Source organism: Ictidomys tridecemlineatus, chromosome 6, assembly GCF_052094955.1.
Source record: "Ictidomys tridecemlineatus isolate mIctTri1 chromosome 6, mIctTri1.hap1, whole genome shotgun sequence".
NCBI classification, from domain to species: domain Eukaryota; kingdom Metazoa; phylum Chordata; class Mammalia; order Rodentia; family Sciuridae; genus Ictidomys; species Ictidomys tridecemlineatus.
The window spans coordinates 8,430,351-8,450,466 of NC_135482.1; the positions used below are offsets into that span (position 1 = coordinate 8,430,351).

At 55.6% G+C, this 20,116-nt stretch overlaps 1 protein-coding gene across 3 annotated transcripts; it reads left to right on the forward strand.

The window, feature by feature from the left end:
- Window positions 1-3,580: 3,580 nt before the first annotated feature.
- Window positions 3,581-19,672, forward strand: Cbx7 (chromobox 7). Of its 3 annotated transcripts, none has more exons than XM_013357324.4 (6): window positions 3,581-3,925; window positions 5,900-5,943; window positions 12,800-12,865; window positions 14,586-14,652; window positions 17,280-17,628; window positions 17,949-19,672. In XM_013357324.4, the coding sequence occupies exons 1-6, from the start codon at window positions 3,857-3,859 to the stop codon at window positions 18,101-18,103; spliced, it is 750 nt and encodes a 249-aa protein (XP_013212778.1). In that variant the 5' UTR covers window positions 3,581-3,856; the 3' UTR covers window positions 18,104-19,672. The 3 variants fall into 3 exon arrangements, with proteins under 3 accessions (XP_013212778.1, XP_005322297.1, XP_005322298.1); XM_005322240.4 differs by having other exon boundaries at window positions 3,586-3,925; window positions 17,946-19,672; XM_005322241.4 differs by having other exon boundaries at window positions 3,596-3,925; window positions 17,559-17,628; window positions 17,946-19,672.
- Window positions 19,673-20,116: the final 444 nt, after the last annotated feature.

Here is a 20,116-nt window from a genome sequence, read left to right on the forward strand (position 1 = left end):
AACCATAAATGCAAGCCACAGGTATAATGTGAACATTTCTAACAGCTACATTAAAGTTTTTAAAGGAACAGGTGAAATTAATTTTTAAAATATGTTTTATTTAACCTCGGGTATCAAAAATATTTCAACATGCAATCAGTATAAATACAAAATTATCAAAGAGACATTTCACAATGGGTTTTATTTGTAGGGAAGTCTTTCAAATCTGATGGGTGCTTGATTTTGCCTCTCACTGGGTCTAATCACATTTCAAATGCTCTGTGGTGGGGTGGCAGAGAGAGAGAGAGATTTTTTAATATTTATTTTTTAGTTTTCGGTGGACACAACATCTTTATTTTTATTTTTATGTGGTGCTGAGGATCGCTACCGCTTGAGCCACATCCCCATCCCTCTCCTCTTAGCTTTTAATGTGCTGAATTATATTGATTTCCAAATCTTAAACCAACCTTGCATTTTTGGACTAGACCCCATCTTATCATGATGTGTTATCATTTTTATATACAGCCAGACTTGGTTTACTGATATTTTCCTTAGGGTCTTTTGTTTGAGTCAAGGTCCTGCTAAATTGCTGAGAGTCTCCTTGAGTCGCCCAGTCTGGCCTCAAACTTTGAATTTGCTATCCTCCTTCCTCATCCTCCGAAGCTACTGGGATTACAGGAGTGAGCCACTGAGACTAGCTAGCGCATGATTTTTAATATGTAGTATTTTCAGTCTCATTTGATATAGTTTACATTTTGCTTTACTTTTTTGGGTTTATCAGTTATTTTGAAATTTACTTCTTTTTTTTAAAAAAATATTTTTTAGTTGTCAATGGATCTTTATTTATTTATATGTGGTGCTAAAATCGAACCCTGTGCCTCACACATGCCAGGCAAGTGCTCTACCACTAAGCCACATCCCCAGTCCTTGAAATTTACTTCTTAATTTCCAAACATATGGTGCTTTTGAATTATTTTTTGCTAATTGTTTCTAATTGTTTTAGTTGTAGTTGGACACAATGCCTTTATTTTATTTATTTTTATGTGGTGCCGAGGATGGAACCCAGTGCTTCATATGTGCTAGGCCAGCGCTCTACCGCTGAGCCACAACCGCAGCCCCTATTTTTTGTTATTAATCTCTGGTTTATATATGTTATGGTCAGAGGATATACTTTGTATGATTCTTTATATGATTTCAGGCTCTTGGAATTTCTTGAGATGAACCGTTTTGGTAACTATCTTGTCTTGGAAAGACGACTACATTGTCACTATAAAAAGTGTATTCTAGAAAAGTCCATGAGTCAAGTTTTTTCATCATGTTGTTCAAATCTTCTGTGTCTTACTAAATGTTTTTCTGCTTGTTCTATTTATTACAGAGTATTTTTAAATGTTCCCTTATAATTGTGGATTTGTCTGTTTCCTCCTGTGGGTCTCTTCATTTATTATTTCTTGTATTTTAAGACCATGGTGCTTGCATGCAAATTGGAAATGTTCTAATCTCCTGTTGAGTTAGACCCTTTTCATTATGAACTGACTTTGTCCCAAGTGAGGCTTTTCCCCTGATATTAAAATAATGGCACCAGCCTTCTTTTCGTTAGCATTGGTAAGATATTTCCCCATCATGCACTTAGTTTCAACCACACAGCATCCTTGAGTTTAGGAAATTATCTCTTGCAGATGTTTGTTGCAAATTGCATCTAGCTGGATTTTATGCAATGTGACAATCTGTGTATTTAAACCACAACATTTCGTTAATTTGTATTGTTGAATTCTAGGACATCTGAATTTATATTTGTCCCTCCAATCTTGTTTTTTTTTTTTGTTGTTGTTGTTGTTTTGTTTGTTTGTTTCTTCCCTCTCTGTTCTTGCCTGCCTTGAAATTGGTTGGTTTTCTCGTTCTGTTTTTCCCCCTCTCATTGGGTAAATCTTACTCTATTTCCAACTTTGATTCTTAACTCATTATTGCTCCCCTTCCTCCGGAGGAATATAAGGATCTTAGAACATTCTAGCTCCACTCACCAGAGTTACAAGCCACTGTTGTTTTGGACTTAAATTCTATTTTTACCCGGAAGACATTGTTACTGTCTCCCATTATCAATGTTCTTCATTGTTCTTTCTTTCCGTATTGCACCAGAACTTCTGTCTGGCCATCTTCCTCTGCTTTTGAAGTTCCTCCGCTGGAATTTCCCTTAGGGAGGGGTGAATTCTTAGCGTTTGTATTTGTGTCACTACTTCACTCTCGTTCATTGGGTACATAATTTTTAAAAATATATTTGTTCTTTTTGGTTACGTATGGCACTAGAGTGTATTTCGACGTATTACACATACTCGGAGTAGAACTTCCCATTCCTGTGGTTGTGCAAGTTAAACTGATCGTGTGTTCATTTATATGAAATAGGAAAGTTACCTCGGATTCATTCTACTGTCTTTGCTATTCCCAACCCCTCTTCCCTTCATTTTCCTTTGTCTAATCCAAAGTCTTCTATTCCTCCCTACCGGCCTCCTACGTAATTCTTGAACCATATTTTCACCGGAGATAAAATTCCAGGATGAATTTTATTGGACACATCATTTTACTGCCCTTTGCTGCTCTTGATGAAGTCAGTTGTAAACCTATTTCTCTGTGCCTGAGCACAGGTGTTCGAAGGGAATGGGGAGCTATGGGAAGTTTCTGAGCGCTGGGGGACTCGGCCAGGTCTGCATATTTTAGAGAGCGCGCTCTTAGACCCGAGGGGACCGCGGCTGGGTGAGAGGCGTTGCTGCGAACCTGGGCAGTGGGTGTGGAGGTGAGGGAGGTGCAGCTCTGAGTCACCGCGAGGAGGTCAGAGGCAGGACCTGGGCTCGACGCCGGGATGGGGAAAGAACCAGAGGGGCAAGGATGATTGCGGGTTCTTGGCGAAGATGAATGGAGGTGTCTTTGAGCAGAGGTAGGGATGGGTCTGGGGTGAGTTCGACCTGGACCACATATTCATTCATCGCAAGAGCTGGGCAGTGTGGCAGGTCCCAGTGTGTACCTTATCTTCACTGCGGCCTCACCCGCCACGAGCTGTTGCCTCGCCTGGTGCTGCGCCCGCAAGTTAGCGGCGCAAATAGTAGGGTGGGCCAGCGCAAGGTCGCACGCGGAGGAACCTGCTTAGGACCTGCGGGCCACGCCGCCCCGGAGTCGGGAGTTGAGAGCTGGGTTCTGCGGCCCCCGGACGGCGTGGGAAACTCGTGCGGTCCGCACTCCTACCGCACTAGGGTCGGTGCCGGACGGAGGCTCCCCCGTCGTGGGAGGGGGAAAGCTGACCTCTCCGCCCTGCACCCCTATCCTTTCTGCCCAGGCCGGGCCGGGCCGTTTCGGCCCCACAGAATCATCGGGAAGACCTTGGGCCTCGCAGCTCGGTGTTAAAGATCACGGTCTGCCCGGGGCGCGAGGACGACCGCCGCGCACCGACGGCGCAGCAGCACCGAAGTCCCGCCACGCCACGCCGGGGATCTGCCAGCTGCTCCCGGCCACAGCGCTGCGTTCCGCGGGGCTCGGGGCGGGGCCAGGGCGGGGCGGGGCTCCTCCGGGGCGGGGCTCCGGAGGCTAGGGGCGGGGCTGACCCGCAGGGCGCGAGTTGAGCCCCGCGGCCCGCAGGCCCGCGCGCTCCCGCCCCGCCCCCTCCCCGCGCGCGCTCGCTCGCCTGCTGGCGCGGAGGAAAACGTTGCGCAGGTTCAAAAATGGAACGTCGGCGGCGTGAGAGAGCGCGAGGGGGTGTGCGCGCGTGCGCGTGCGCGTGCGCGCCCCGCCGAGGGTGACGGGGACCCCGGCGGCCCGAGCATCGCGCGCAGCAGCCGCGGTCCCGCAGCTCCGCCCCCGGCCCGGCCCCGGGCCCGCTCGCCCGCCGCCCCACATGGAGCTGTCAGCCATCGGTGAGCAGGTGTTCGCGGTGGAGAGCATCCGGAAGAAGCGCGTGCGGAAGGTGAGGCTGCCCGGGGGCGGCCCCAGGACCCCAGAAGTCGCCTCGGGTCCCCAGCACCACCCCCTTCAGGCTGGAGCTAGGGGAACGTGGGGCTGGGGGGAGGTCAGGCAGCTCTGCGCCGCCGGGCCTCTCTCCCCCGCTGGTGCCTCAGTTTCCCTGCCACCGTGTGGGGCGAGTAGAATCAAAGTTGTTGGCGCAAGTTGCTGGGGGCAGCTGAGTCCACCTCAACTGCGACGAGGATCGGGTAGGATAGGAATTCTGAGTGCCGTCCTGCCTCATCCCCTTTTCATTTTAAATATGGGGAGGCAGGCCCAGGTTGACTTGCCCGGTGCGTTAGTGTCAGAGCTGGGTCTCGAACTCGGCACTGTGGACTCTTAGTAACAAGTCCCTTGAAGCTGGAGGCGGAGCTCTGAAAAAGTGTCCTCCAGCCTATGGAAGTTTTCCTGCTGGACTTTGACCTTTTCCTATCCTTATCCCGCAGTGCACACCCCTCTTTCCCAGCCCCCACACCACCCGGTCCCCAGCTTCCAGCTCCGCCCGGGCTCTGAAGCCGCCGCCGGCGTTGGGGCATCCTCGAAGCTCCTCCCCATCTGCCTACGCCTACCAAACACACACCCTGCAATTTAAAGAGGCGTCCATGCTGCTCAGGACCCCCCACCTTGTACCAATTTGATTCTCCTGGCCCAGAGTCTGCACTTCCAGTGCACGTTTGCCTAAGGGGGACTGGAGGTTGGGCTGGGGGCTTCCATAGGGAAAAGTTCCTCTCCTGGTACTCCCCCCTGTCCTTTTCTTTCATCTCCTTACTCATGCCCTTTGGGAGGCTCCTGGTGTTCTCCTCCCCCTAGGCAGGGAAAGTGACTTGCTCAAGACCCACAGCAAGTTAGAGAAGAGGTGGAGCAGCAGCTCTGGTGGTTGCTTGCAAGCCCATTTTTTTCCCATGATGAAAACTCAGTCCTTGCATCTTGAGCCAAAGGTCAACTTCTTTTCTCTCCCCAACTGGGCTTGGGGTTTAGCTTGCTTCTGAATGGGGCTGCCTCTCCTTCTTTCTTTCCCTTCCCCCAGGTTTTCCTGGGTTTAAAAGAGGATTAATTTATTCTACAAAGCCCAGTGCTTTCCAGAGGCAGGTACAACCATCACACCATTCTACAACCTGGGGGGGGGGGCGGTGGGAGGGGTTATGAGAGAATGGGGACCTCTGTGTTAGCCAGCCTCTGAAAACATTCACTGGAGATCTATTCCAGGCACCATCCTTAGCCCCAGGGACACCTTCAGTATTCTGGCAGAGGGGATGAGGCTCAGTGATGAATGAGGAAATAAGTACAGATGCCTGTGGATGGGCTGTATGCTCTGCTGAAGGACTGCCAGGTGCTAGGGAGGACAGTGACGGGAGGGTGGCCAGGGAAGGCCTCTTTGAGGAGGTGCCATATCTTGGTCTTAAAGTTGTGGTTGAGAGGAGCTTTGCCCAATCAATGTGCTTGGACTGCACACTTATAAAAGTCCCTGTCCCTTGTGAAGAAGGGAGGAGGAACTGGCTCTGTTTCCTAATAATTGGAAGGATCTACTGCCTTGCTGAAGGTGGAGAGTGTGTCAGCCTTCTCTGGGGTCCTACTAGGGTCTTTTGATGTAAGGGTCCTTCTTGCACAGACTCAGCTGATTGGGCCAGAGCATTGGGAAAGTCTTCCAGTTGTCATGAATTTGACGCTGAGATTCTGGCCATTGTGGATCTCTGGCCATACATGCATGTCCCCATGTGTGACGAGAGCTCTGAGCTTTGGCCCCAGGGGCATTTGGGGGTCTCTGGGTTGGTAGGGATCTAGTGGAGGGTCCCCGGGTTGTAATTTGTGAGTCAAAGCGCAGCTGTTTGCAAGAGGGTATCTGGGACCAAGATCCTTTCCAAAGCCATTTGAGACTTCACTGTCCTGACAGGTTGGGGCAAGCATTTGTCTCACTATTCCTGTTTCTCTCTCTTCCCAGGGCAAAGTGGAATATCTGGTGAAGTGGAAAGGATGGCCCCCAAAGTAAGGCTCCTTCGTGTGTGTCTACCTGTCCATCCCTCCGCCCTTTGTGCCCCCTCCTATGCCTAGCTTTTAGCGTAGGCTGCCTTTGTGACTGGGCAGCTGACCCTGACGAAATCATGTGAAATCATGTTTCCCCTCCACCGCCGCCTTCAGGGGTCGGAGCACAGGTGCCCGAGGTGGGGGTCCAGCTCCTGTGGTGCTGCCCTCTCAGTGTTGGGCTTCTCCTGGTAACTGGGAGTGAAGACCCGGCATCTGTGCTTCCGAGATGAGCAACTGGCTCAGAAAAAGGTCACACAGCAAGTAGAGGCACAGTTGGGACTTGAACAGTCCTCCCCATTTTCAGGTCAGTCTCCTTGCTGCCCCAACCCTCCCATCCCACAGTCGGGGGTCGGAGAGCTGGGCCTGAGACCTCCCCCGCGTGCTCCGCCTCTCCTGCTGAAGCCCAATCAGGAGCCCGCCCACCAGCCAATCACCTCCCAGCAGGGAACTGTTGGGGGAGGGAAGAGCAAGCCGTGGGGCCTCACATTGGTCTGTGGGTGCCCCGCCCTCGGCCTGCCTCCTGCAGACCGACTCCTGGAAACCCCCTCTCCCACCTGCTGTCCGCACCTGGGGCTTCCTGCTCACCTGGTGTGTGTAGAAAGGGGGGCGTGCCGACGTCGTGTTTGGCCCTGCAGGCTTTCTGGGAGGGAGGTGGGAGGCCGCAGAGGGGGAGACAGCTCCGCGGGGCCTCAGCTTCCCTCTGTGTGAAATGGGCTCAATAGTCCTCTCGCCGGCAGCTCTGCCTTGTAAGGGGAAAGGACTGGGCACCACAGCATCCTGATGACAGCTGGTGACCAGCAAGTAGATAATACACTCCTCAGTCCTTCCTTCCAAATATGCCTGGAGCTTTGGGAGGACCCCCTCCCCCACTGGCCACAGGTGGATTCTGGCTTGGGTGGAGGGGCTCTTCAGCTTTTCCTCCCCTCCCCCAGCTCTCGGGAATGGCAGTGGGCGGGGCTTTCTGTCTTTTTGGCTTTCCAGACGCTCTTTGCTGTTTGTCCTCCTGACTATAGCTTTTGATAGATTTCCTTCTCTAATCGGAGACCCTATTAATGAAAAGTTCCCTCTCTCCCACTTTCATCGATCTATCCTAAAGACCAATACATCTGCGCGCCCCTCAGAGCTCAGTCAGGAGGAGGGAGCTAGCCAGAGAGCAGAGGCCCTGGCTGTTTCTGTGGGCCTATGTCCCTGGCCCACTTTTTTATTAAGGTGCTGAGACATCACGTGGGCCCTCTTGTGACCCCAGTGGAGCTCTGGAAGCCCTGTTTGACCAGGTGACCCAGGGGGTGCCTTATGCCTGTCCCCTCTCCTTGGTACTGGATTCCTGGCTGCACAGTGGACAGTTGTGAGCCTTGGGCAGGTCCCAGCAGGGCAGGGCGTCTGCTTTCTGGTCTTCACATTGGAGCCATAAACCGTCCTTTGGGTGGATTGTTAGGAGGATCGACAAAGGGCAAAAACTGCAGGGTGCCAGGCTCAACCCGCTTTTAGTGGGGATGTCTGCAGTTGGTACAGAGTTAGGTGGGTAGGCTTGGAAGGTGCCCCATCTAGGAAACGAACTAGGGGATTCCATTCTAACAAGAGCTCATTTTTCAGATAAGGATACTGAGGCCCAGAGAGGGGAGGTCATCCAAGACTATAATTGCCAACTCCAAGCAGTGTGCTACCCACTTCCCACCATCACTGGTGCCACCTGCGCGAGGCAGGTACTGCCAGTCATCCCCACCTCACTTGGGAGAAGAAAGCAGCTCAATCAGGGTAGAGGCAGGAGAGCAGGGGTCTCCCTTCCTGGGGGGAGGGTGCCTGCAACAGAGACTAAGAAAGGTGGTGGGATGGAGCTGGCAGACTATTCACCTGGGCAGGAGCCTTGGCTGGGCAGTGCCAGCCTTGGGCAGGCGGGGGGGTGTGGTTCAGGTTCTCCTGCTTGGTGGCCACTGTCCTCACTCTGGGCAAGGAGACTTCTGTTAATTACAATTAACCATAAGCAAACTGTAATTGATTTTGTGGTACTGGAAGTTGAACCCAAGGGTGCTCTCCCACTGAGCTACATCCCAGCCCTTTTAGTTTCTGAGAGAGGGTCTCACTAAGATGCCCAGGCTTACCTTGAACTTCAGTCCTCCTGCCTCAACCTCCTGTGTTGCTAGGTTTACAGGCATGGGCCACCATACCCAGCCCAAACTGTACTCACTCTGAGCCAGGCTCCATTGGAGCTTTCTATGCCTTTTTTGGTCCCCAGGAGTAGGACAATGAGTGTCCCCTTCCCCAGCAGATATGTCAGAGGGGCTCTCTTGCTGCTGCTGCTTTTTTGGCTTGTTTTGTTTTGGGTATCAGAGATTGAACCCAGGGCACTTTACCACTGAGCTACATCCCCAAACCTTTTGTTAATATTATTTTGAGTCACGGTATCACTGAGTCACTTAGGCTAAGTTGTTGAGGCTGGCTTTGAATTTGCAATCCTCCTGCTTCAGCCTTCAAAATTGCTGGGATTACAGGTGTGCACCACAACACTGTGCAGGGCTCCTGCTTCTTATGCAACGAAATGGCACAGGAAGGGGTTGGGAGCACAAGGCAGAGGATGTCAAAGTAACTCATGCCCTTTGGGAGGTTTATGGTGGTCTCTGCACCCTGGAGAACCTCTAGGTACTCCACTCTCATTTCATCCTTCCCAGTACCCTGCTACCCCCACATACTAGATGCTTTCCTTTCTTTCCCACTTGTGAATGCTACTATATCTTTTAGGAAGGCCTGGCTCCGTGGAACTTTAATAGTAACATCAGTGAGTACAGCAGTCACCAAACTGCCAATCAAAAAACTCCCATTAGGAGCCAGACATTGGCCCATCAGTTGCCCTAGAGTCCTCCATTTCATAGATGGAGAGACAGAAGCCCCAGCAAAGAGCTGTTGCAGAGTCAGCTGGGAAAAATCTGAATTTCAGGCTGCTGGATCCCAAGGCTTGTGGACCCACCAGCTGTAATAAACAGCCAGCTCCACCCAAGGTGACCAAGCCAGGAGTCTCTCTTGTCTGTTGGCCTTTTGGCCAGTTCAATGGGATGTGCTCAGGCTTTGGGGCCAGACCATTTACCTTAGAAAAATAGTAGTTTTTGTAGTTTCACCAGCTGTGTGACCCAGGATAAAACCCTCAATCTCTCTGTGCTTCCATTTCCCCATCTGTAGAATAAGGCCCCTGCTGAAGACCAAGACAATCACTAATGGCTTCTAGCCACAGAGTAAGAGGTATTCCTCCTCCACAGCTAGGGTTGGACAGTAGCAGCAGAGCCCTGGGTTCCCACTCTGGCAGACTTGGGCCCTCTAGGTTTTTTGAAATTGATTTCATTACTGCTTTTTTTGCACTTATCGAGTTCCACACTGATCTAAGTGCGTTATGTGGCTTAACACAGCTAATCTTCACAACCCTAAGCGAAGGGATTATTTATTGAGAGCCCCACTTTAGGATGAGGCCCCAGAGGGATGGAAGTCAGACCAAGTCACCTGCCCCCAAGGCGGGACCCGGCAGTCTGCACCGGGGCTTCTCACTCAGGACAGTTAGAGGGGCGCTGCTGCTGGCCTGGCTCTGCATGGCACCTGGGGTGGCTCGCCCCGGCCCCAAGCTGCGCCACAGCTCGGCAGCGCCGCCTCCACGTACGGGTGAGGCTTGCTGGGACTTGGGGCGACCTGCCTCGCTGACGCCCGCTCTACAGGAGGAGCCTGTATCGCCTAAGGATGGAGCTCACTTGGGGGCGGCGGGCGCGGCGGCTTGTTTACCGGGGCTGGGGGCGGGGCGGGGTCACGTGGCCGTGTTTATCTCGGAGCCGCTGCGCTGTCCCCGCCCCCGCCCGCCTTGGTTGGCCGGGTGACCGTGCGTGCGCGCGCCCTGCTGCGAGGGGCGGGGCGCCCCAGTCCCTCCACTTCGCTGTCCCGCCGGCGCGGGGCGCTCGCTCCCGGCAGCCGGCGCAGCCAATGGTCGCAGACCCGCGGCCCTGAGGATGTCCCGGGTCGGCCGCGCGCTGGCGCCCAGCCTACCTGGGCCCGCCTGTCATCCAAGCTCCTGCCCACCCTGCAGCCTCCTGGCTCCCCTAGTGCGCGGGGCACTCCGCTGGGTTCGGGAGCCAGGGGGCCTAGGGGCCCAGGTGCCTCTGAAGGCCCGCCCCATCCAGCCGCAAGCCGGAGCGGCACTTGACAGCTGCCACGGCCCACCCACACCAGAAAGCATCCTGCTCTCAATCTGGCCTCCCTGTCCTGGGCACCAATGTGCCAGGCCCTGGTCAGACACCGAGGACCAGGGTCAGACAGGCAGTGCTACTCTCTCAGGGATGTCAGCCAGTGAGGAGCCAGACACGGTGTCCTGTGAGGCATCCTAAGGTAGAGGGCGACAGGGAGTGGAACTGAGTTCCAAGCACAGACTGGCCACTCACCCGCTCTTGATCCCCCGCTAGCTGCTTAACTTCTGTGTCTCATTTCTTCATCTGCAAAATGGGGTAGTGTAAGAACCTACCTCCTCAGAGTGCTGTGAAGAAGGGACAAGTTCCTGGCGGTTGTTGGTGCACCAGCTGTCACTGAGGGGGTGGGGGTGGTTTTTCTTTAAGATGAGGAAATTGAGGTCAAGAGAAGGGTAGGGACTTACCAGCAATCACAGAGCAGCTACATCAGCAAGAATGAACCTGCCATGGCAGGTGGGCTGGGTGGAGAGGAAGGGCAGCAGTTAGAGAGAGGTGAGTCCCGCCCACCCAGGAGGAACCAGGATCCCCCTCCTTACTAGATTCATTGAGAGAGCCAACCTTTCCTGGGGGGAGGAGGGCATAGTCTGCATCAGCCTTTGGGTCCTTGGGCTTCCTGCAGGATGCACAGAACTATGTGGGGCCTCCACAGCTACTCCCAGGCCAGGTGCTGGGCCTGGGCCAGGCCCTGCTGGATTCATCTTGGACCTAAACTTGGGCCTGCTGGGAGGAGGGCCATTCCGTAAAGCCTGGGAAGCTTGGCTTGGCTCACTGCAGGGACGGAGCACCCAGAGGTGGGGCACAGCACAGATGACAGAAGCCAGGCCAGGCTGCACCAGGCCTGATGGTGGAGTACGTGGGAGGGAAGATGAGTGGAAGGAGGAAGAGTGCTTTCTGTCTTGGGATGTCTTGCTGCCCAACCCTGGTCTACTGTTAAATATCCTGAGATCAGAACAAATAAAGAAGAAAAATAAATAGGTATTCTGATAGGTTAACCTGGGAGGTTGCAGTTGCAGGGGCTCTGCCTGCCTCTTCTGCCTCCAGAAGCTCCCCAGTTACTTGCCTTCTCACCCAGCAAGGCCTCTTGCCAAGATCGTGGAACTTTGCTTTGTTTTGGTTTAGACACATTTGTTGCCTGTGTTTTTACCTTTATATACTTAGATACACAGGTATTTTACATAGGGATTTATATGCACTCGTGTGTACAGACCTTTTTGTAGTACTGGAGATTGGAGCCAGGAGGCAGTCTCCAAGCTATAGTCCCAGCCCATTTAAAAAAAAATACATTTTGAGACAGTTTTTTTTTTTTTAAATATTTTTAGTTGTAGATGACAAAACACATTTATTTTGTTTATTTATTTTTATATTGTGCTGAGGATGAAACCCAGTGCCTCACACCTGCTGGGCAAGTGCTCTACCACTGAGTACAACTTAAGCCCCAGAACAGTCTTACTAAGTTGCCCAGGCTGACCTGATACTTGTGATCCTCCTGCCTCAGCCTCCTGTTGCCCAGATTACAGGCATGTGACTCCACATGTGGCTCATACATATGTATATTTTAAAATTTTATTTATTTATTCATTCATTCATATGCGGTGCTGAGGATGGAACCCAGTGCCTTCACACATGCTAGGCAAGTGGTATACACTGAGGACACCCCCACCCTAAAAACTGTTTTATACTTACATCTCTTTATGATGAGTGATACTGGTTTTTCCATATGGAAGTCATAAAAGTTTGCTTTTAAAATGAAATTATTTAAACAAAAAGGCTGCACTGCAGGAGGCTGGTGCTGAGTAGTTAAAAGAAGGTGGAAGGCACCTGTGGCATTGTCCCCAGCCAGGCCTGATCAGGGCAGAGCCCTGGGGAGCGGTGCTGTCACCCCTGTGTCCCTCGGCTCTTGGGGGTGCTGAGGTCAACTGTGGGAGCACTGCACCAGAGTTATAGATACTTACAGATACCTGTGGGGTGCCAGGCCCAGAGACTAGGGCACTTATGTGAAGGCCTGGTGCAGGTGCCCGAGGCAGGAAGGAGCGGTGACCCCCGCAGGCTGGGCTGGAAGGCTGGGGGGAACCCGTGGTGCTGGTAAACACTGGGAGACACCGCAGAGCGCTCCCCACCTGCCACTGGCTCTGGACACTTAAGTAGAACATTTTATCAGCACAAGAGCCCTTTACAGAGGGGGACGCTGAGGCCCAGAGCTGTTGAGTAAATGGCTCAGGGCTGCCCAGCTAGCTGTGGCAGAACTGGAACTTGAACCCTGGCCAGGTGGCTCCAGAGCCCCCACGCTGTCATACTAAGAGTGTCCCCCAGTTTCCTGGGACACACAGGGACCTGCTGTCTTCCAGGCATCAAGGGCCTTGGGTGAATGTGGGGTCTCTCCAGAGTAGGACCCGGCCGGTCAGATTGTGGTGAGGCAGGAGGGAGGGGAGTTCTGGTGTCATTGGGGCCCAAACAGGTCAGCCCCTGGGAGTGCGTGGCAGCCCCCCCCCCCCCCCGACCAGGAAGGACTGGAGGCTTGGTGAGGGAGGGCCCTGGGACAGTGGCCGTGGCCTCTGCGGCCAGGCAGAGGCAGGACAGCTCTCATCTGTTACTTCTCTTCTCAGGTACAGCACTTGGGAGCCGGAGGAGCACATCCTGGACCCCCGCCTGGTCCTGGCCTACGAGGAGAAGTAAGGGCCTGCGGCTGCTGGGCCCACTTCCAGGTTTCCTAGGGGTCCCGCTGCAGCGTGGCCCTGAGCAGGGGGCCGCTGGGGCCAGGACCGGGGTGTCTGACCAGGCGTTGGAAGGTGGTGGGCACAGAGAACTCCGGGTCCCCTTCCTTTTCTGCCTGCCACTTCCTCTAGCTGCCCGGCCATCACCTCTTGGCTCTGACACCCGGAGCTCCAGCCCGAGGCCTCAGTTGTGTTCAGGGGAGGCAGACAGGGGTGGCTCCCAAGGTGCCAGTCGTGTGATTGGCATGTCAGTGGCTTGTCCTTCCACTGAGGGAAGTCTGATGAGGTCACCTGAGCCCAGAGGAGGTGTGACCTGCTGAGCTCTGGCCCTCCTCCTGGCCAGCTCCCAGCAGAGCCCCAGGGTAAAGTGGGTCCCCTCTTCTGCCAGCTACTGCGGGGTTTCCGCGCGCCATCTGGCCCTTGTGCCCAGCAGCCCTGCCCACGGTTCTCCCAGTGAGGCCCATGCAGTGTGGGCCTTGTCTCTGTATCCTTTTTATGTGGTCCCTTACTGCAGCCTCCTGAGGCAGGGACCAGGGGCTCGTGTGGCAGATGAGGAGTTTCGGTTGTCCTGGGCCCCTGGCTGGAGACTGGCACGAGGCCACGGGGCAGGCGGCAGCTCCTCACTGTGCTCAGTGCTTCTCCCACGGTCTCCATGGCTGCTGATTCAAAGGACGCGCTTTTATTGTTCTTTCCTTTAAAATCCAGGGTGTCCCGTCCCCAGCTTCTTTCTTCCTCCGGGGTGCTTGGTGGGGCCTTAGTCCAACAGGGTGTGCCACTTGGGAGAATCCTGTGGACCACCTTGGCGTGTGGCCAGGCGAGCCATGTGGGGGTGAAGACCCAGGTGGGACTGCAAAGTGCCTTTCTTGGCTGTCCCGAGACCCATGTCCAGAGGGTGCCAGGATCTGCCTGGAGGGTGACCGACATTTAAACAGAGGCCGTGGATTCACTGCTTTGTGCTGAGCTCATACTGAGACTGGCCCAGGCCATCCAGCCAGGCGGGGGCGGGGTGTGGGGCGGTTAACTCCACCCCCACATTCTCTGCTGTCTTCCCGGCCTCCATCGTGGGGGCCACAGGAAGTGAGTTGAACCAGTGACCAGGAGGCAGAGGCCTGGAGCTGTCTACTCTGGCCTCGTGGTTTTCAGCCTCTGGTCATGGTGTCTCCTGTGCCTGGGGGGCACCGTGAGAGCCATCGGCAGACACCCTACAGCTGGGTTTCCTCCCCACCCTGATGAGATGGTGCAGCCTTCCTCCGTTCAGGTTCCTAAGGGTCTCAAGTCAGGCCAGCGGGCAGGACTCGCCACTCTCCCCAGCCCCCCAAGGACATTCAAGGCACATTGGGTTGGCAGGTTTCTACGCCGCTCCTCTAAGAGCGACAACTGCACCTTGGAGGTCCCCACCGCATGCACAGCAGGAGCTCAGGGAGGACTCAGTGTTTGGAGAGCCTCGGAGAGCCCCACGTCAGTGACACACAGTCCCCTTCCCGTTATCGGATGGGAAGTCCAAGCCCCGGAAAGTGGACCCCTGACCATTGTTAGGGCCCCAGGAGAGCCTTGGAGGACTTCGGGATGCTGGGCGGTCTCCATCCCGACAGACAGAGGAGGGGATGGAGCAGACACCTTCCTTTCCCTGAGATGTCACCAGTGTTTCCTTTTCTTCTGCCACTTGCCTTGCATCTAGAGAGGAGAGAGACCGAGCGTCTGGGTATAGGAAGAGAGGCCCGAAACCCAAGCGGCTTCTGCTGCAGGTAACCCGGCTGCCGCAGGGCCTCCTCGTCCCCTGCCCTCCCCAGCCCCTGCCTCCCCTCACCCCCCTGAGTGCATCTGCATTGGCTGGTTGAACTGGTTCACTTGCCCGCCCCTGGTACCATCTGGGCACTGTGGGGTGGGACACTCAGTGGGTGATTTTCCACAGAAGGGGAAAAACCCAAACATGGAGCAGGAACTGAGGAAAGATGACCCCCCGTGGGGGGAGCCTTTGTGGGAGGAGGGGCCACATGGCTAATACAGGCCTAGGATTTTTTTTTGGAGGGACACTTGGGATTGAATTTAGGGGCACTCGACCACTGAGTCACATCCCCAGCCCTATTTTGTATTTCATTTAGAGACAGGGTCTCACTGAGTTGTAAGCAAGGTACTAAGGTCCCTTGTTTTTGCTGAGGCTGGCTTTAAACTTAAGATCCTCCTGCCTCAGCCTCCCAAGCTGCTAGGATTATAGGCGTGCGCCACCATGCTGATCTTAGTCCTAGGATGTTTGAAAGCTTAGAATCTCATAAATAAGCCTATGATGCTCAAAATCCCCAAACAGAAAATTGTAATATTTAAGAGCCTCAGAAACACAGACTCTGGCGGTTAGGGGACATAGAGTCTGGACTTCTAGAACCCGGGAAGGAGAGGCCTTTCGTGTGTGGACCAGCTGTGGAGCACCAGCTCCTAGAAAGGTGTCCTTCTTGAGTAGGAAGAAACCCCTGGGGACTCCTTTTGGGTCCTCTGAGAGGCGGGGCTCTGATACCCTGGACACCTACATCTTAGGTCTGGGAGCATGAAAAGCAAATGGGGCTTGAGGTGCAGCTGTGTGTTCTGGGCAAGCTGCTGAGGTTCTCGGTGCTGGGTTCTCACTGTGAGCATAAAAACACCTGCTTTAATTTCACAAGCGCCCGCCACCCCCACCCCTGTGTCTGAATCAAAGCACAAGGCTCCCTGGATCGCGTGCAGTGTGGAGGTTATGGATCACCTGGGGCTTTCTTGGCGAGTGACAGCCTCCTTCCTGTGGGGGATGATCCATGGTGTTTGATGTGAATGGAGTCCCAGGATGGAAAGTCACATTTGCCAGAGATCTGCATGTGGGGAGGTGTATCTGGTGCTTCGCAAATGGCCACATTTCCTCTGCGTGCCAAACCTGCCGGGTAGGTGTATTAGTTATCCGTGGCAAATCTATAACAAGTCACCCCAGCTTAGCAACCTAAACCACTGAACTCATCATCACATGGTTTCAGTGGATCAGGAATTTGGGAGCACTTTAGCCGGTTCTTTAGTGGTCCTGATTGGGTAGTCAGGGGACAGGTCAGATGCCCGGGCTGGGCTGGGGCTGCTCCAGGCCCAGGATCCGTGCCAGTCGTTCTAGGGCAGCTCCTGCCATGAGGCCCTGCCGGGCAGTGTGAGCCCTCACAGTACCGCCACTCGCTTCCCCACGTGGGTGATCCACGAGCAAGGAAGAAGCCACTGTGTCTTTGTGACCAGGCCCAGGAAGTCACACGCAGCAGTGTTTCTTGTGAGAAGGGACCACCGATGGCATGAAGGTGGGAAGCAGGTATTGTCAGAGGCTGTCCACTGAGGTCTCCTCATTGCTTTGCTGTTGAAGTAGCTGAGGCTCAGGGAGGCCTGTGGTTGACCTGGAGTCACACAGCAGGTGAGAACCGAGCTGTGGCCTGGAGCCCCCTGTTCTCGCATGGAGAGGTGGCATCGCACTGAAAGAGCCTGCCTTGCTGACAGTAGGGGAGGCTCCCAGGGCGGCGGTGGGACTAGCCCCCGCTCTAGTTTCCCAGGCCCCTCTGGGTTTGGCCCTGCTTCCTTCCGCCACAGCCGCACCCAGGGCAGTGGACGGGATTAGGAGATTGGACTGAGTGGAGGCCGCATGTGTCATCACGGCCTCCAACTTGGGTTGTGACTCCATCGGCCCCATCTTTCCTGCTGTTCTAGGAGCCCTCAGCCTCTGGTGACAGGTGACAGGTGAAGGTACTGTGCCAGAGTGATGGGGGAGATCCGGTATCTTCCTTTCTTGGAGACTTAAATTCTCCCCAAAGGCAGGGAGACAGATCCCCCATCTCAGAACTGGGGCCTTTGGTGTAAGAAGCCCCCGCTGCACCCTGCTCCTTGGTGAGACGCAGGTTGGCAGAGGCCTGGCCCCACAGAGCTGAGGGGCAGCATGCTGTCCCTTCAGCTGGGGGCAGGTTGTGCTGTCTGTCCCCACAGCCTGGCTGCCACAAGAACCCACTCAGGGGAGCTGGCTGCTCCAGCTGAGGGTGGTGTGCAGCAGCAATTCTCCTAGAACCTAAAGTGCTTCAGAAGCCACTTCAAAAACAATTTTTTTCTGGTGGCTGGACCCAGGCCTGGTGTGGAGTAGGCGATCGAGGCTCCCCCAGTTGGGTTTCCTTTCCCGGTGTGCCGCCCCCGCCCCCACCCCCGTGGTTGTTGTCCTTGGTCCGTCCGCACCCCTCCATAGGGCCGGGCAGGGGGCCGGGGCGCTGCGGCTCTGGCCAGCTGTGGGGGGTGTGGAGCGGCGGGCACCGGGCGCCAGGGGCCAGGGCTCTAGCGAAGGCGAAGGTGGCAGCGGACGGGAGGCGGGGCTGACCCGCGCCCTGGCTTGCCCCCGCAGCGGCTCTACAGCATGGACCTGCGGAGCTCCCACAAGGCCAAGGGCAAGGAGAAGCTCTGCTTCTCTCTCGCGCGCCCACTCGGCAGCGGGAGCCCGGAGGGGGTGGTCAAGGCGGGGGCGCCTGAGCTGGTGGACAAGGGCCCCTTGGTGCCCGGCCTGCCCTTCCCGCTCTGCAAGCCCCGCAAGGCCCACAAGTATCTGCGGCTCTCGCGCAAGAAGTTCCCGCCTCGCGGGTCCCACCTGGAGAGTCACAGCCATCGACGGGAGCTCTCCCTGCAGGAGACACCGGCCTCGGATGACCTGCAGGCGGCGGGCCAGTGGGAGCCCGCAGAGCAGCCCCCTGAGGAGGGTAAGACAGCCCGGCCCTGGGCCTCAGATCTGCAGTGTCCTTGGAGGCCACCAGGTCCAGTTGACCCAAGCCTCGGGGACCTGGTTGGCCACACAGCCAGTCGGGACTGTGGGGACTGACTTGAGCCTGACCCCTGGCCAGAGCTGGCAACCCTCTATGGAAGACTCTGTCCGCCAGGGACTGGGGGGGAACGGCACCCTCTTGGGGGACCAGTGCTAGGTCCCATGGGAAGGACCTGGAGTTGGGAGGGGTCTGCATGCTGCTGCCGTTCCCCCGCCAACCTGTCCTCTGTCCCTGTCTTTGTCCTGTGGCTGCAGCAGATGCAGAACTGGCAGATGGGCCCCCTCCCTGGACACCTGTGCTTCCCTCAAGTGAGGTGACCGTCACAGACATCACCGCCAACTCCATCACCGTCACCTTTCGAGAGGCCCAGGCAGCAGAGGGCTTCTTCCGAGACCGCAGCGAGAGGCTCTGAATCACCATTTCCACCCCGTTCTTCTTCGCTGTTTCCTTTGGGGCTTGGGGTGGGGAACTCCCGAGACAGGGAGGGGTTGGGGCAGGGTAATTATTTTATTTAAAAAAAAACACCAAGCAGAAGAAGTGGGGATGGCCCCACAACCTCCCACCACCCTGCCCTTCTCTGTGAAGGGCGTTTGCAGAGAGGCCTTAGGGCTGGGTTGGGAAGGTTGGTGTTGCTCGGTTTAGGGTCCCATCTCCAGGCTGATGGGGACAGGGCCACCTGCTCAGGCTGCTTCTGCAGCTGACTGCCAGGAGGGAAAGGAGCCCCGGGAGGCAGGGCCCCACCTGGCAGCCCCAGCCTGTCTGGTTGTCTGGCCCTTCCACCCCTTTCTTGGGCTTGGGTGTTGGTTTTGATCTTTCCCCTCCAGCTTTGGTGGGGCTCGGAGGCTGCTCTCACCCCAGGGCCCAGGTCAGGGAGAAGGGGCTGGAGGGAGGGTCTGAGGTAGAGTCACAGACTCCTTCCCAGGGAGGAGGCTGCCCCCTGGGCTCCCTCTGCTGAGAGATCCTGCCCCATCTCCTGGCTCGTGTGGAAATATGTGCACACCTAATGGCACAGCGTTCACGATGCCCCTTGTGTACATCACATGTGCCCTGAGTGTCCACGTGGGCCTCACATGCCTCCTTTAGAAACCCTGGCCAGGTGAACATAGGGCAATTCACAGCACAAAAGAACTCGCCACGGCAACCCACCACCTTGCACAGGTCACGCGACAGGACCTGTTCCAGCTCCATTTGCTCGCAGCTGTCAGCGAGAACAAGGTTCTGGCCACGAGCATGGCGGCATCTGCTGCTCCAGGCATGCAGATGTGACTTCCTGGTTGTGCCTGGCCAAGCAGAAGGTGTGCAAGCATCTGCCCAGTTATGCTGACACATCTGCATAGACTCCAAGACACTTGTGACCTGTCCTTCCTCCCACAGGGATTCTTGTCCTTTCTGACTCAGGTGACTTTTCAGCCCTTCCAACTCCCCTTTTTCTGCCCTCCCCTCCAGCTCAGCCGACCCCAAGCATGGTGTGGGTGTGGGCAGGCAGGAAGGGCGGGGGTGTCCCACTTTCTCAGGGCAGCCCTTGTCTCCTGGACCCCTTCCCACTTCATTCTGTGTCCTCCCACCAGACCTAAATAGCACGGCAGGGATTGGCCTTGTTTCCTGGGGGGGTCCAGCCGCAGGGGAGGGTAGTTCAGGCTGTGCACAAGCCTAGCGCCCTGGCGAGGTTGTGTCTGCCAGGAGGAGGGATGCTTGGCTCCTGGTCTGCCCCAAGGTTCCCTGTGGGCTGGTGGCTTCCCTGCTCCCTCATCCCAGCCCTGTCCCAGAGAGAAGGCCAGATGGAGTCAGGGGTCCTGGGGAGCAGGTCCACTCCCCCAACCCCGTCAGAGTCGGGGTAACCTGAACACAGTAGAGCCATTGTGGCTGGGAGCTCAGCCCTGTCCCCTGACTCTGTGCCTGTCCTCAGAAGGTCATTAGGTCTTCGTGAGGACAAGGGCAGGGTGACTCTTCCCCCAGACTCCTCCCCAGTTCCCAAACCAAAGACAGCAGGCTCCCTTTTCCTTTTTGGGATGCTTTGTTGGCAAGATTCCCAATGCCCAGCTCCTTCTCCCTCTCTCTAATTCTCGTTGCCCGGGATCAATTCAGTGCTTCCATTGGGGGACAGTCACAATAGGTGACCTGATTCACCCCAGCCCAGGGAATGGGATCTAGATGAGCATGTGGGGTGGGCCCGGGAAGGGGCTTCAGCTGCATGACCCTGAGAAGAGGGGAAGCCTGGGGGCAGGGGCTCCCAGCCCGGGAGGTGGAGGGCCGAGGCTGGGACAGTGAGGGGTCCTCTCCAGCTGACTGTTGGACCATGGCTCTGGGACAGGGCCACAGCTTCTAGCAGAAGACACACTCCGCCCCCTCAGGAGACACAGGCCCTCTTCCTGCTTCCTGGGGGTCCTCAGCTGTCAAATTTGCCAGCTGTGGCCCTGGGGGGTTG